Source organism: Anguilla anguilla, chromosome 4 (assembly GCF_013347855.1).
Source record: "Anguilla anguilla isolate fAngAng1 chromosome 4, fAngAng1.pri, whole genome shotgun sequence".
NCBI lineage: Eukaryota > Metazoa > Chordata > Actinopteri > Anguilliformes > Anguillidae > Anguilla > Anguilla anguilla.
Window position 1 is genome coordinate 15,481,807 of NC_049204.1, and position 17,188 is coordinate 15,498,994.

Here is a 17,188-nt window from a genome sequence, read left to right on the forward strand (position 1 = left end):
CCCTCACACTGACTATTCTCATGAGCCTTACGCCATAAACCGCGCTGCAGTCTGTGTCGAGGTTAAAAAGAGTAATATCGTTGTTGCCATAAAACGTTCCTATTTTAAAGAAGCACTTTGTAACATAATTGACTTTTATTAAAGAAAACATTTTTTCAAACTGGAAATGGCATTAAAAGAACACGATCCATTGTCTTAAAAACTCGATTTCTGTAAACGCGCTCTGAATGCTTTCGCTCGGAGGATGAATAAGGTGTTATAAGGGAAAGGGAGGTATAAAGCAAAGATTCATACACTGCTTACACCGACACTAATTCCCTGGCCACCCTTAAGGAATGAGACCACGTGACTGAGCTGGGCGGTCGAACTACAAGCCATTTTGGGGACGGTGTCAGTTTCCACTGAACCATCAGCATTGCATTTTTCGAACAACTGAATTAAGAACGGATCTCGTAGAGGGAGAATTTTTATCACTAAAATCGGACAGTTGTAGTTCTGGCTCCTCGTCTATCCCATGCCTTAGACACAAAGAGGGTGCAGACAGGGAGAGAAATAAGGTTTTTCGTAACTAAAATGAGCTCTGTGCTGCCGTGCGCTTATTGCAATTGACAGCGTCTGCAGCTCTTTTCAAGATGGCCGCTTGGCTCGCGTTCATTTTCTGCTGATCGACTTATAACTTTGATTGTTTATCCGTACCAAGTCTTACCGGCCTACGACGCAATCTTGGGGTAAGTGCTGTTCAGTCCCCCTTCTTACCAATTGGTGAATTCTGAAAGGATGCGCGTTATGCTTACGTTGTTTTCCATATGAAAAGGGAGATGAGGTCTGCACTTGATGCGAGGTTCTGACGGTGGTTTTACGCACACTGGTTTGACTCAGTGACGCTACGCACAATGCTTTAAAATTAGTTCAATTCTCGAACACACTTTGTTTATGTGCCGCGTAGACAACCATATCATGCAGAGAAATATTTATACTATTGGTTGACTGCATCGTTACTACTTTATTGTTTAGTGTGTATGTGTAGTCTTTGATGAAAGCCGACATTCTAGATAAATTAGGAGTGAGATGGGTCAAGTGTTCATGATAACTCGCATTCAATCGGTTCTCCCCGTCAGTTTATTTCAGTCAAGTGCCATTATTTTATAGAGACTTCATCAACGGGAAGTTGAGAACCCAATGAAATGCCTGCAGTATTCAGATGTAAACCCCAATGATTTTATTAACTTAAGTTTTCCATTGGCAACTTACGTCTTGGCAGAATAGACGGGTCTCACACTCGCCTAATTTATCAATGTTAATCTAAATGTCCCTTTCTTGTCATTTCAGTGGTTATCACTGTAAACAAACCAAAACCAGAGACGCTTTCTACAACATTGATATGTACTGTGTCTTAATTCAAAGCTCTTCTGTCATTTTTGCCGTGTGGCGGGGGTGGGGTTAACTTTGTCTGGGCTATAGGTTTCATTGATTTTTATGAGCGCATACGTAAGCTGAAACCTCTTACAAATATTGATGTAGCTACATGCATTTCTGGAGTATTTCGGTATCGTTTCTCTGTTGCTTTGGCATGTGGATTTCAATGGGCTGTGCGTGTGGGCCTTGACACGCTGTTAACGAGCTATCGGTTGATTTACAGTTAACAAAGCCTGAATTCATATCAAGACTTGATTGCTCTCACTGTTTACTTCGACCACTGATAATGAACACTGCATGTATGTGGACAATCTTGACGCAACGTGCAGTATTCGAGGTTTGTCTTACCACACGGGCTGAAAATCAGCGGATGAAGAGCATTTCTGTTTAACCGCTGGGGTTTGGGTAATTGCGATGTATTTGCAAGTGCACTATTGGTTTTGAAAGTGAACTACAGCTTGGGATCAATAGCCATATTTGCCTTTCGATGAGAACGTTTCATATGGACTGAGTCTTATGTTCATGTATTATTGAGATTGTGCCATTTCGGTGCATTGATTGGACATTTCTCAGTATAATTTGTTTTTTTGCGCAAGTTCTCAATATACCCTTGTTTTAATAGATCATACAAGGGTCATACCAGGAGTGGATAAATTATTCTGCAGTTCAGTGGATTGCAGTTGTACTGCTTAATATTTTTCAGTCCTACCCTGCTATGTGCATTTTATTTGTTTCGACAAGGAGGACCAGTTTTGGGTTTCCTGGTCTGTGCGCTTACATTGCCTGAAAGCTTATTTTCGTTTTCAAAACAATTACATGGTATATAGCTTATCGCATAGGCTATTTACTGGGCATTCGTTGGTATTCTGGCACTTGATCTACAGGCCTCAAGTGCAGTGTAGCTTGTTACTACAGCCTAGTTACTGTGAAGAGTTCAAAATGAATGTAGTTACCCCGGTCTGGTTGGATTGCTGGTTTTGTTGCTGTATTGTTTATGAAATTGACTGCAAATTGTGAAGATAGGCCTATTTTAGCTTAACTATCTCCTGGATTGCATTTGCTAACATGTGAAAAGGGTTTTAATAAATTGCAGTTGCTGAGTCCAGTTGCAACATGGTCTCAACATAGTTCTAGAATTCATTGACCAGAGACACAAGGCACATATTATGATTAGAAAGGGATGCTTCATTGTTTTCCCTTTCAATTGATGACAACACTAATTTGTTTAAACAGTTTTGCCTGCTAGTTTATGGTTACCCAATTGAAACACTTGTATGTAGCCTACAGTGGCTTGTTTTAACAGTTGTTCTACATGCAACGAGACGTAGGCAACGTGTGGCTGCAACCTACCTGCTGGGTTTCAGGCAGAGACGTCTTGTGTGCATTTAAACGTAGGCTACGACGGTGAGACAAATATCTAACGTTGCCTTGGTCCCGATGATAGCATGGGCTACGCTATCTCTGAAAGGCTGGTGGTTGAGAACATGTCACTGAGCTGTTAACATAGCAATCCATAAAACTGCCCTGTTCATAGTGGTCTAACAAAGACTGGCTATTCCCAAATTTCGATTAACGGGATTAATATGTAGCCTAGACTTAAAATCCATTGGGTTGCGTGCAATCAATATTTGTCCAGCATATGTCTTTTTAAAGCATTGAGTAGGCTACACGTTTCGTGGAGACTAGCCTACTACGCCGGTAAAACGTGCACTACCTCGGATGGCGTAGGCTAATGAATGGATATCACTTTCGTTTAAGTCGCAGTTCTGTTACTCTTGTAGCCTAATTGGTTATGCAAGACGAATGCTGGCAGCTGTAGTCTAACACAGTTTTCCGTCTTTAAAATTGGCTGTCAGTGAGTTTGTGGATAACCTATTTGCGAGGGCAAATTTCGGTTTCACTTGTGTAACGGCTTGTGTTAAAAATGAACCCAGATGTAGCCTTGTTATGGGTTTAAAACTTGCATCTGGGAATATCTTCCTCTTCTCTGAAGAGAAATCTTTCTCGGTTTCGCTACTTTGTGGTTGGCTATGTTTTCGGATAGGCTGTTCAGAACTCTCCAAGTCTAATGTTTTGAAATCCCCGATGTTGTCGACATTTATAAGTTGTCTTTCTTGTCGTTTTATAAGCTACAGTGAATTCCTGCAGTCAATAACCTTCTTTAGACTTGTTTCTGTCTTTAGCTTTGCTTAGGGACTGAATTAAACCTATGAAGAACATAGGCAATCTGTAGGTGATGTTTAAGGGTGAGTCTAGCCTATAAATTAGCCTACTAAACGGTGCTCGGCGTAAATGAAAACCCGTGTCTTAACAAATCAGTCCAGACACGCGATTTATTGAAATCTTATGTTTTGCGGAGAGAAATGTTAAGGAAAATATAATGAGCCGATTGTCGACGTGGTAGCCTTGGCTATGGTTGTCTGGTCTTTACCGTAGGCTACTTCAGACGACACGGGGTTTTTGTGTTGTGGAGAGGATCGCATTGCGAGATGGCAGCCTCATTTTTGTTGTTTACATAAAAACATTGCTTATCTATTGAGTTTAGATTTATTTTTGTCACATCTGCATGAAATATAGTTGCTCCCGTGGCGCGGCTCTATTTTCAGTCACTGGCAAGATGCCAAGTATAACCTAAGTTGCTATAGCAACAATAAGAATTACCGTGTTTGGACACAAATAAACAGTTTACTGTTTTAGATCTTTAAATATTGAAAAGGCTGCGGTAATTACAGTCAGGATATATTGAAAGTGCAATGTTTTACCTTGGCTTATGATTATTGTTGTATTCAAAACGAACGACTGAAACGCTGCCTAAGTAGGCTACATCCTAAGTCTCCTCCGGTCACGACGAATCGTTTTGACACACTGATCTTAGCTGAAGTAAAATTACATTGGCCTAAGTCAAACAGGTAGGCTAACTTATGTAGGGAACTTTTCTGTTGAGAACTTTATTTATTTGAGCCATTTGTGTAAGCTTGTCTAGGCTGTTTAAATCTTATTCATTTTGTCTGCTGGAGTCAAGGTTCATAACCAATGGGAAAATATCTTTTCATCGTTTCATGATTTTATTTCATGTAGCCTATATTGTTTAAAGTCACGGCATGATTTGCGAATGGCTGCTGTTTCAGTAAGATGCCATTCTAGGTCTTTTCTGTAACCTTCACAAACTAAGTAACATGGATTTTTTCTCTCTCAACATATTGTGATAGCAAGTAGTTTAACTGTTGAGGAACAGCATACTTCAAAATTTCAAAATTGGTCTTTTAAACTAAGGGTTACCAGATAAGTTGCTAGCCAGATAGCTGGCTTCTGAAGTTGCTTTCGAAAAGGCTTTGTTTTAATTAAGAGCACTTAGGCTATGCACAAGTCTGTAAGAATGCAATAAGCCAACACTAGGCTTCTCAGTTAATGTTTTTATTTCAATTTCTTTAGGTCTTGCCTTCCATGACGATGCATCGAACAACAAGAATTAAGATTACTGAATTAAATCCACATTTGATGTGTGTTTTGTGTGGTGGATATTTCATAGACGCAACTACCATCATAGAATGTTTGCACTCATGTAAGTATCACAGCTTGGGTAGAAGGCTTAAACTAAATAATGGCTGTATGCAGTACAAAAAAAAAAAAAAATAGAAATCCTATTTCTTGGATGTTAAAGTGATTAGTGTTGCCTTTGCTATGTTAACTGTTCTCATTTTTTTACATAGTAAAAGGAGTGCATGATAATTAGGTGCCATAAATTCAGTAATGAATCAAGACTTAATTCATGCTTTATAACCATTGTGAAAACCATTTTTTCTCTCTGAATTATATTCTCAGTCTGTAAAATGTGCATTGTTCGCTATCTGGAGACCAGCAAGTACTGTCCAATTTGTGATGTCCAGGTTCACAAAACAAAGCCTCTTCTAAACATTCGGTAAATTTATGATTTTTTTATTTCATGCAGGACATGGACCATGCTAATAATTTTTTAATGATTGATTTAATTGCCGATTTGGTCTTTTAATGATATGGATATTTGTGTGTTGTTGTCATTAGAATAAATGCTCTAAATGTCCATTATCTTTTACTGCAAGGTACACATGTACAGGTCTTAACCGCTACAGCTCTAAATGAAAGTACTCTTTTTGATCATACACTCACACACATATGCACACATGCACACACACGTTTGTACAAATCTATTAACTTTCAAAGCATAATAATGGTAAAAATTGTGACTGTTTTAGTTCTGACAACACTCTTCAAGACATTGTGTACAAGTTGGTTCCTGGTCTCTTCAAAAGTAAGATTTCTGTTGATATTTCTCAACCATAAAATCAATTTCTTATTTTAGTTCTGACAAGACTCTTCAGGACATTGTGTACAAGTTGGTTCCTGGTCTCTTCAAAAGTAAGATTTCTATTGATATTTCTCAACCATAAACTCAATTTCTTATTTAGATATGTGTGATTAAAAACCCTTTTGTTTTCCTATAGATGAAATGAAGCGAAGGAGGGATTTTTACGCAGAGCATCCATCAGTAGATGGTAACCAACTTTCAGTGTGGAAAAGCAGAATGGTCTTATAATTTCAGTTACAGAAATTTTGAAATGGCATATTTGTTAATATTTTTGATGTCCCTCGCATTAGTTCCTGAGGCATGCACCTTAGAAGTGGCACTTAGGCCTATGTGATTGTAACTTAGCTCTCTTGGTGTTTGCTTACAATGTGAAATACACTTGTGGGTGACACTTTGGCCAATGGCTGCTATCTGTTCATTGACTAAATTACATATTCAGTTACCTACTAATTAGGTACTACTACAATCAAAAAAAAAAAAAAATCTCACAATGACAAAAAATGCAGTATTGTTGCTGCATTATACAATACAGAATTCGAAGACGTCTGATGTGGGAGTCAGTTGCCATGTATTACACAAATTAGGACGTGTGCACATAGCACAAATATTTGGATGGTGCACACTCCTTTTTTGTACAGAACTGTAATTTTGACCACATGCTCAGTTTGACCTACCCTATAGGTTTTACATGCAATAAAACTGGGTCTTTCGATCTGCCAAATAGTCTGCGTGAACATGTGTACAATTTATGGATGAACACGCCGTTATGATAATTTTGATATTTTGTTTTAAGCTGCGAATGGATCAAATGAGGACCGTGGAGAGGTGGCCGATGAGGACAAGAGAATAATCACAGATGATGAGATAATCAGTCTTTCCATTGAATTCTTCGACCAGAACAAGTATGGTCTTCAACTAAATACCGCTCTTTTGTCCTGTCATTTGAACACTAATTTAATATTTTTTAAATGTTTTTTTTTTTGTTAGTCTTCTTTTACCCAGCAACTTTTTAAGGTTTAACTTTATCAGTAAAAAAAGAAACACAGAAGAGTCTTTCAGTTTACACCATTGCTGTTACAGTCTGTGACGAAATGATCGGAGTGTTGTTTAACCGTTGTTGCATCCTTTATCCGTTCAGGATGGAAAAACAAGGCAGCATGGATGAAAAGAAAGCAAAAGAAGAGGTAATGCAGCTCTGCATTTCTTTCATCTTGGTCACATATATTCAACATGTCAATACTAAGAGCATGTAAAGACATGCAAGAGTTAAGTCTCTTGCAGATACTATAGAGTACTATAGAGTAAAATGTTGATTTTGGCTGTTTTATCTTAGCAAAAATGTTCTGCAACCTAAATTCGAATTGACACCATTGAATAAATGTGAACATGTTTTCATGATGTCAAATTGAACATTATTTGTGACTGCTAACCTCATGACCTTGTGCATTGAATATTAATTTTCCATTCTCAAAGCTGGAGACAAAGTGCATAGTAGATAAATTTACCTTTGTCTTGAGTAATTTAGAATATTTGTACATTATTTTTATTTTGCAGGTAAATAACAAACGGTATCTGCAGTGCCCTGCTGCCATGACTGTGATGCATTTGAGGAAATTCCTAAGAAGTAAGATGGATGTTCCTTCCACCTTCCAGGTAAGTGAATTATGTGCTAATTCATTCATTATTTCACAGTCTTTAACCATCAGCTGATGAAGCAGTAGACTAAATAAAAATGTATGTCAGTTTGGAGCGTACTGGTATTTCCACTGTACATAAAAACGGTAACTGAAACCAGGGCTGTGTAAAGCGATAATTTTAAAAATGGCTAAGCGGTTTAGTACTTCCTCAATTATATTATTAAAAGCTACTGTACAACTCAACAGGATGATTGAGCAGTCTGTTTCACATAGTACTTCTTCAAAGACAACTGACTGAATTGGAATAAAAAAAATTAAAAAAAATAGAATCACTATAAAATTGTGGTTTTCTGTAGCAGTACTTTCTTGTAATGGTTAGCTGTTGTGGTGGTTGATGTTTTTTTGTTTTTTTTTGCAATAATACAATACGGTCTCATTTTTTATGATTATGTGGAATTATTTTGTACACATGTGCACATTTTGTACATTGGTATTAACAATTGAATGTACTTGCAATAAAAATGATAAATTCCTCTTACTTTCCATCCAATTTAGATTGAAGTAATGTACGAAGATGAACCGTTGAAAGATTACTATACATTAATGGACATTGCCTACATCTATACCTGGAGAAGGGTAATTTTCTTTTAATATCTTTTCTTAATAATGATGTTGTATGTTGTCTTCAGAAATTAAAATGAATAAAAGAAAAGAAAGAGTCTTTAGAGGAGTTTGAAAATTAGTTTTGAAGCTAATAGAAAATGGGAAACCATTGCTTTGATTCAATCCAACTGCACTGTACCTGAATAAAAAATGTTAGTTATTTTGTTACTTAACTGGGAGTTTGTATTTGGTAGTGTCCAAATAAAAAATAGTATACCTAAGTAAAGAAAGATTGTTCTTGCTTCCATTCATGGATCAGAGTAGAGGATGAAGTGCATTATGTGCAAATTATGTACATTTTGTAAATTTGGGCCTGTAAAAAAGATATTTCAAGTTTCTCAGCTTCATATTAGTTTATTTTAGTTTCACGTGTTGACTTTGTTTTGTTTTTGCTAAAAGCTGTGACTTCAAATATAGTAACCAAATATTTAATAAACCATTGCTATTCTGCTTGCAGAATGGACCACTACCTTTGAAGTACAGAGTTCGTCCCAACTGCAAAAAGATGAAGATCAGCCACTCGCCAGAGGGACTGAACAGCGCCGGCCGCTCTGGGGTGGAGAGCGACTCCGCCAGCGATAAAGCCAGCAGCCCCGCTGGCGTGCCTTCCACTTCCTCATCGCTGCCCAGCCCCGGCACCCCGGTTCAGTCGCCGCACCCACACTTCCCCCACATCTCCAGCACGGTCAACGGGAACAGCACGGCGCCCTGCCCTCCAATCCGACAGACCACCTTCTGCAACAAAGTGCGCAAGGCCTCCTTCAATGGCTCCTCCACATCTTCAGGATGATGGCCACCGAGCCAGATGATCCAGTTCTTCTGATGCCAACATAGCTCCACTGTAGATGCTTACTTTTTATCATTGTTATTGCTCTAATTATGTCACGTGTGTTTTGACTTAAATGAAATCACATTTCAGTTGAAATGGAGTAATGGAGGTCATGGACAGATTAGTCCCTGTGTTTCTTCCTTATGATTACTATTATGATTTTTATTTTTATTTTTGGTGTGAAAAAGCACAGGAGGTCCTGTTGAAGGTGGTGTATATGGGAACATTAAGGGCAAAGCTGAGAAATTCTCTTATTTCTAGAGAAAGAAGGTGCGCTTTGTAGATTTTAAGAAATCTTTTGCTTTTGATCCACCAAATTCAATGAATATGTTATGCTTGGCCTAAATTTGAATGTGCATTTCAATGTAGACACTTGTCTTCTCAGACTTCAAAGTTTTTTGATCGAAATGATTTACTTTATAATTGTAAAACGCGCCCAATTTAAGAAATTAAACTAAACGTATACGTCTAAGTAAATAAAATGTAAAAGGTGTGTTCAGTTAGTTGCTATCTGAACGAATTTAAAATGCAAACCAGAACCCGTTAAAATGGGGCGGTTTAGAAGATCATGAATATATTTTTATTGCACACATAGTTGCCTCTATCCTAATTAGCAGCAGTATTACGGCTTGTGGACTTTTTTGCAGAGTTTTTGTAAAGAGTCTGCAACCATTCAGGTTGCAGTAAGCCTGTTCAGTTTTTTTAATTCTTTGCTGCCGCCGAGCCGAGGGACAGAGTGCTTCGTTCTGTCTGCTTGGCTAAATGTTTGAAGTTCGGTCTGAACGCTGCAGAAGTCAGATTCATAATAAGCAAATGTATATAGGCCTGTATGTGCATATTTACTTAATTAGCTAATGTAGAGGTGGAATAAATGAACAAAGCTCATTGTCTGAAAAAGACATAGACCTCTGTTAAACTATATATGAAAGTCCATTTCATGCTAGAAGACAAATGTTTTGATGTCTCCACAGTGTTCTCAATATTTGTACTGGCCGTTTGTTTGTAAAACTATTGTATTGTTACTGTTGCACAGTATAAAAACATCTAAATAAACATTTTACATTTTGATTACTTTGTCTTCGTTTTAGAATTTTATTTTCATGCGCAACATTTAAAAAAGTGAACGCATCGAAATTCAGCTGTTCCTTAACAATAACTTAATTAATTTGTTTCACGTGTCCCTCAACTCTGCGTTTGTTACAGCTGGAAGAAAGAAATACCAACCGGAAGAGTTGTGGCTATTATAAAATCACCACTGTTGTAGTGAATCACCACTAATGTTTAGAGAGCTCAGAAGTTTACCGAGTTTAGTTCCATTTTGATGTGACGCCAGTGAGCTTGCGTATAATTACAGTGGCGCTATCAGACTCCATCAGATCATTTTGAATTGCAAACTGGCAACTCAGGCTGATAGAAGTCTGCTGAAGTCACTAGGCCTTCAGTTTTATGTGCAAAGTTTATTTAATTCTGCAGAGTACAGTACATTTTAGACCTATGCACACGTATGAATTTATTTGTGTTTGCTGCCTATAGCAGTTAACAGTTCAGAAAATAACTTAATTGTGTTTAAAGCCTGCCCCAGATAAAACATGTGTTCAAGATATTTTTTTTCCACTGAATAAGATCGTTGTTAAATTCAATAATTATACAGAAATTATTTTGCCTGCAAAATAATGGAAAATTTGTTGAAGACAACCTGTGAAATGTGTAATTACTTTGGACACATTTTTCTTCATTCTTTCTTTTATTTTACTGACTGATTATGTCAATGGTGATATTCACATATAGGCATGTTTGTAAATCTGTTTAATCAAATGTAAAGGACACAATACATTGTCTGTTATTTTTCAAAACATACTATTATTAATGAAAAACGCCTTTAAAAACTTATTAAAATATCTTTAAGCAATTGCAATTATTAACATCAAATGTTTATTTTCTCTTGTTAACCTTTGAAATGTTGCAATATTTATTATTTTATATATAAGCTCTATATATACGATAATGTGCTAAATATAAGAAATGATTTCGCCTGGTTAAAATAGTAATTGTTGTTATTATTATTATTATCCATAATAATAATAATAATAATAATAACGATATTATTATTATATATATATATATAATTCTTATTATTATACCGAAATGTTGACTTTTATTAGTACAGTTTTCTCCAAATTTGTGGAAATATAATTTATTAATTATATTAGTAAGTACTAATTATATTTTCTAGATTTTGTGACGTATTTTAATTTATAGGCCTATGTCGTCTTGAATTGACATCTCCGCTATTTTGTATACACACTCACACCTATTAGATCACCTGTGGTAAAAAAAAAATAAAAATAAAATTATACACAAAGTCGAGTTTAACTTCAAAATAATAAAATAAAATAAAAATAATCTTAGCCTCGACTTTACCTGTACCAAAATGTCAATTTTATTATAGCTAGAGTCATTGAACGTGTAATATAAAATTATATATATATATATATATATATATATATATATATATATATATATATATAATCACCAGAATTAAGCACACTTAATTATCAATGAATGTAACCTCTATGGCTTTTATAGGCTACCGCTATCACAAACATCATGATCATGGGTCAGTTAACGCCCCTCGTGGCAATATAAGTACAGATTGTCAAAAGTCCCAGACTACTCGGAGAAAGAAAAGGATGAAACAGATTATAATTTTTTATTCTTATTTTAACCAAGAAACACACCAAGCATAGAAGCATTCGAGAGAATTTCGGTTACTGCGCCGCACGAAAAGACAGGCTATAACACCTATCGGGGCAGTCATAAAGAGAGTGAATGGAAATATCAAAATCATCACATATACCACACCTATAGCCTACTTCAAACTGCTCTGACATGTCAGTAGTCACCGAGGAAACACATTTCCAGTTGTAACGGGAGACCAGCCACACACTCTGATTATGAAGCCATGGGGTTTTATGTGTGACTGTAAGAACATTGATGCGCAAGAATCTTGGTAACTTACCATCAAATAAGTAGTGGTAACATCCAAATCGATGAGGAAATCTGCTTCTGTTTGTTTCTGAAAACCCAAGTAAACTTCTTCAAACCAAATAACTTACTATACAGACCAATCTGGTATGTGCTTATTACAAATGCCTGTGACCAGGTGACTGTTTCTTTTCCATTCATCACTTGGAGCATGCAAAAGATAATGCTTTGTCAAGCCAGCAAGCAAATTAGCTGAACACATTTAAACACAGAACTAACTTTTAAAAAGTTGAAAAATACAATTAATTTGTTTAATTATTTTTTACTTTTTTAATAATTATAGTAACTTAATGCTAAATTATTGTGATTTCTTGTAGACTGGATATGAGGAACGAATTCTCACGTTCTGTAGCCGTGCATGTTACAACAAATGCTTCCCATGTTTTATTAGACCAGATCAATCACCTGTCAGAAATGCATAAAATGCTATAAGGCTCACAGTGCTTGGGGCCATGCAATTATTCCAATCAATTGAATTAGCAGAAGCACAAAGTAGTTTACGGTCTACATTGTAATACACAGAATAGGTTCTTTAACCACATTTATGTTCTGCGTGTGGCATTAAAAATCATTATAATTGTCCTATTTCTGTCCGAAAGGAATTTGTTTGAATTAAATATCAAGTATAAAGTGAATTCCCCGGGTTTCCAGTAGCCTACCTTTGAGATCGTGGTTCTTATGCAATGCTTGCCATCTTTGAAATAAAGCTCTACTGATAAGTTCGCTAGTTTTTCGGACGGAAAGAACGCTTCTAAATTATCGTTCAGCTTACTTGTGTCTGCGCTTATAATGGAGGGAAATAATGGTACTCACTGATAATGGTACTCGTGTCTGAAATAATGACAAAATCAATTTCAACATTTTATAGCTGTAACTATAGACACCATTCCTACACTAAAAAATGTAGGCTACTGATATTTAACTCCAGTTCTGTCACGGGCAGCAGTTCTATCCGACTAGCAACAGTTGAATGTAAAAATGACAAAAATTAGTTATTTCAGAATCAATAGCCTAATCACTGTAGACTGAAAAATGGGTTTGCGGTGGAATATTTTCTAAAGTAGCCTAAATAATCAAAACATTTAAAACGTAAACGAGAGCAGGACACTTTTTTCTTCACAAACTCAGTTTGGTGAATTTATTGTAGAGCTATTGTAATCATTTGAGAACTGTCTTTTTGTGTTATTTTTGTGTAAGAGAGAATCCCCTGCGTAGTACAATGAAAACAAATAAACAACTCACGAAAAAAAACAAAGACAGACAGGATTGTTTTATTAATTGATTGATTGAGAAAAACTAGTAAGCGAATGATATTTCAGCTGTTCCCAAAAGAAGCTAAAAAAATATTTTTAAGAAACATCAAAATACATAAACCTTGGTGCATTTCATTAGTAATTTAACAAAAGCACAATTATTGTATGGTATAATGATTTTGCATACTGCCAAGCCTCTTTCAGTACTTCCAAGTGGATTCAAGCCTGTTCCAGAGATAGAGGATTATTGGGAAACTTTAAAATAGACTTCAAGGGGAAAACAACAATATTGCAGAGATTCCATTAAGCTTTTATGTAAAATCGTATGCTTGTTTGAGTACAATAGCCTAATAAAATTCCACTCTGTGCAGTCTATTGAATTACAGTAATAGGACATGCAGACACGTGAGAATATTGATTAATCAAATACAATACACACAATGGATCTGGCCAAGAAAAACAGCAAGTCATTTACACAAAATAACAGACAGAAAACATCAAAATACAGGAAAATGAAAATCATATGGGTGGATAATTTGATAACAGTTTTGTTTTTTCCATTTTCCATTGCATTAGACTGAAGACCTGCAACACTTGTGTTGTCTGTGCATGGGCACATTAAATAAAACAAAAATAGTTCATGTCATGTCAGGACATGCTTAGGCACAACATTCATTCCACAGCATTAGTGGTTGCTTGGTAAAATGATCATATTCCAAGTCAATTTTCTGAAACTGCATTGCACATGGTTACAAACCCTTCTTGCAGCCTTGGCATTGTGGCATGCTGGCTATTAAAATTCTGACCTTGGTGTCAGTTTGTGACCAGGTTTGGCATGGTCCTGCATCTTGTTGACCATGGCCACGTTTGTAACCATGACCAGCACCTTCTTACAATTTCTCAACTTGGAGTTAAACTACTAAGCTTCCCATGGTCACATGGTCACATGATCCATGTAAGAAAGGATGGTATCAAGGTATCCACATATAACTAAGTAACAGTAAATTCAACAGTGAACTCTGACAGTTACCAAATGATTACATAAGTACCCTGTCAGGTTAGCACAATCATTTGTAATTCAGCATAATAAAAACTAACATTTAAGGACTCAAGGGGGTAATTTCGTTTAGCACGTTCATTTTTGCACAGTGAAACCGTTTAGCATGTTCATTTTTTTACAATGGAACCGTGATTTGAAAAAATGACCCCAAAGAAGTTGTAAAAACTGCACACATAAATAGGTGAGTGCATTCAGCATATCTTTACTTGTACTCTGGTGTGTGTATATATATATATATATATATATATATATATATATATATATATATGTGTGTGTGTGTGTCTGTGTGTGTGAGAGAATTATGTTTGTCAGCATGCATTTGAGACAGGCTTGTAATTTATGGGCAAGAACAGTAAATATATTATTAGATTGCTTTTATTTTTTCAGTTACATTAGCGGCTCTTATCAATAAGTTGGCTTTAAAGGCCTACCAGAACACATAACGTCAGAAATAACTCAAATAGATAAATTAGAAATATCAGTTGACTTTATATTTTCATTTAAACCGTTGTATATAACTATTCTTAATAGATTTTGATAGATGAAGTCAGGGCCTAACCCTAAATACTTTTACTTTCAGTTCCCGGGGTATGAAGATTGGTGTAAAATGTGGTTTATCTTGTTTCGTTCAAACTGCTGGCCCTCAATTTAAACGCACAATAGCCTAGTAGTCTACTATGGGAAAGGACCTTGAGTAGGCTAATGGAAATAAGTAATATTAGTTGCCTACAGTAAAGCTTCTTAACGTATTTGTGCTAAACATACAGAAAAGGACGGAATTAATCCCTCAGCTAATAGCCTTTAACTCGGCAATTAACCGTAGAAAAACCCTTAACCTTATTCCTGTGAATGGACCAACAAAATATTCTCTTATTTCGACGAGAATCCTTTCAGACTCGAACCTGTTTTTATTTCTGTGGCCTGTTTGTTGGCTATTTATTTTATTTACAGAGGGAAAACACGTTTATCTCATTGTAGTATAGCTACATCACTACAGCTGTTTCGAGAAAGCCAAACCATTTAACATTCAAATAATAGATCTTATTGAAAAAAACACATTACAAAATAAATCATGTTTCTCAGTCAGTTGTATTTATTTCACACATGATTTGTCATGTTAGATAAAAGTATGCATAGCCTACAGGGTTCATAAAAAATGACATTTTGTCTATATGGTGTGTGTCGCTATAGTTCACATTTATTCTGATACCGTGCTAACATCTGGAGTTTTATTTAGCTACTTTTACAACGTTTACCGCGTATGCTACTTAATTAGGGTGTGTATGTAACATGCAGAGTTTATTTCATAAAACGAGATATTTTGTGATACCTGGGTAAAGAAATGTATAAACCTAAGACGCATTAATACTAGCCAAATCACATTTATTGCGTTGTAAGTTTCATCGCGCAGACAGGTGCTAATTCTCTTCCATCTCATTATGAGAGCAAAATTCTATTAGTGACAACGTTTCATCCCACTGAACCACATGTGTTTCATTCATGCGCTGAGCCCAAATGTTAAAATTCTCTCGTCAGGGCGCACTTAATACATAATTTAATGCTTAAATGTGCCTGTAATAGGGATAGAGAAAAGCAAGAGCTTCACCTTTGTTTCCAATTATCATTAGTATTCCTTATGGCTATTAACTTGTAACGAGTTACTAAAAGCACGGTTTCACTGTACTCAGAGCCCTCGATAGATAGTTACGTCAATGCAGGTCCAAAACGCTAGGCGGTCACGTGGCTCACGTAGGCTTCAGTGCAGTGGTCTCCAACCCTGGTCCTGGAGAGCTACAGATTCTGCTGGTTTTCATAGTGACTCTGCACTTCATGAATCAAATAGAAAAGTTAATTACACAGGTAACTCAACTCATCTGGTGTCTTGGGTCTCAATTAAGGTGAAAACAAAAACCAGCAGACCCTGTAGCTCTCCAGGACCAGGGTTGGAGACCACTGCTTCAGAGAGTTTATGATCATATGTAGGCTATATACAGTTGGGTGTCAAATGAAAAAAACCAACATAAAGAGTCTTAGTAACATGTTGGGCCACCACAAGCAGCCATAACAGCTTCAATGCCTTGGCATTCATTCTGCATGTCCCTGGAATGAAAAGAATATGAGGAATGGAACACCATTCTTCCAAGTGATATACCCTCATTTGGTGTTTTGATGATGGTGGTGGAGAGCACTAATGCGTCAGTCCAAAATCTCCCATAGGTGTTCATGATCTGGTGACCGCAAAGGCCACAGCATATGATTCACATAATTATCATACTCATCAAAACATTCAGTGACCCCTCCTGCCCTATGGATAGGGCATTGTCATCCTGGAAGAGACCACTCCCATCAGGATAGAAATGTTTCATCATAGGGTGAAGGTGATCACTCAGAATAGCTTTGTATAGATTTTCAGTGACCTTTCCCTCAAATGGTACAAGTGGACCCAGCCATGCCAGGAAAATGCCCCCCAACAGGGCCACCCGACCCTCTCACTGTAGGGGTCAAGCATTCAGGCCTGCAGTGTTGTCTAGGTGTACGCCAAACATGCACTCACCCACGTGTCTAGAATATGTGAAGGATGACTAATCTGACCATATCACTTTTTTCCACATCCCTGTAGACCAGTACCTATAGTTTTTGCACCACTGAACTCTCAAATGTGCATTCTTGTTTGTAATGAGGGATTCATGCACTGCAACCCTACTATAATATCCCTCTCTATGTAGTTATCGATGGACTGGTCTTGCTGACACAGTCTTATCACACCTGCATTGCCATTCTCAGTCACCTGAGGAAGACTTGCTCTTCTGTTTTTCCTTACATATCGCACTAATGCATGAAAATCACGGTCATTGAATGTGTGCTTTCGACCACAATTTCAACCCTACTCATGTCTTTCCTATTCATCTAAATGCAGATGTCACTTTAGTCATGGTTCCC

At 36.6% G+C, this 17,188-nt stretch overlaps 1 protein-coding gene across 2 annotated transcripts; it reads left to right on the plus strand.

Moving 5' to 3' along the window:
- Positions 1-365: 365 nt before the first annotated feature.
- Positions 366-9,961, plus strand: bmi1a (bmi1 polycomb ring finger oncogene 1a). Of its 2 annotated transcripts, none has more exons than XM_035412219.1 (10): positions 366-728; positions 4,849-4,978; positions 5,239-5,335; positions 5,756-5,811; positions 5,898-5,948; positions 6,555-6,663; positions 6,900-6,945; positions 7,316-7,414; positions 7,954-8,034; positions 8,519-9,961. In XM_035412219.1, the coding sequence occupies exons 2-10, from the start codon at positions 4,861-4,863 to the stop codon at positions 8,849-8,851; spliced, it is 990 nt and encodes a 329-aa protein (XP_035268110.1). In that variant the 5' UTR covers positions 366-728; positions 4,849-4,860; the 3' UTR covers positions 8,852-9,961. The 2 variants fall into 2 exon arrangements, with proteins under 2 accessions (XP_035268110.1, XP_035268112.1); XM_035412221.1 differs by lacking the exon at positions 366-728 and adding an exon at positions 2,224-4,325.
- The last annotated feature ends 7,227 nt before the right edge of the window (positions 9,962-17,188 follow it).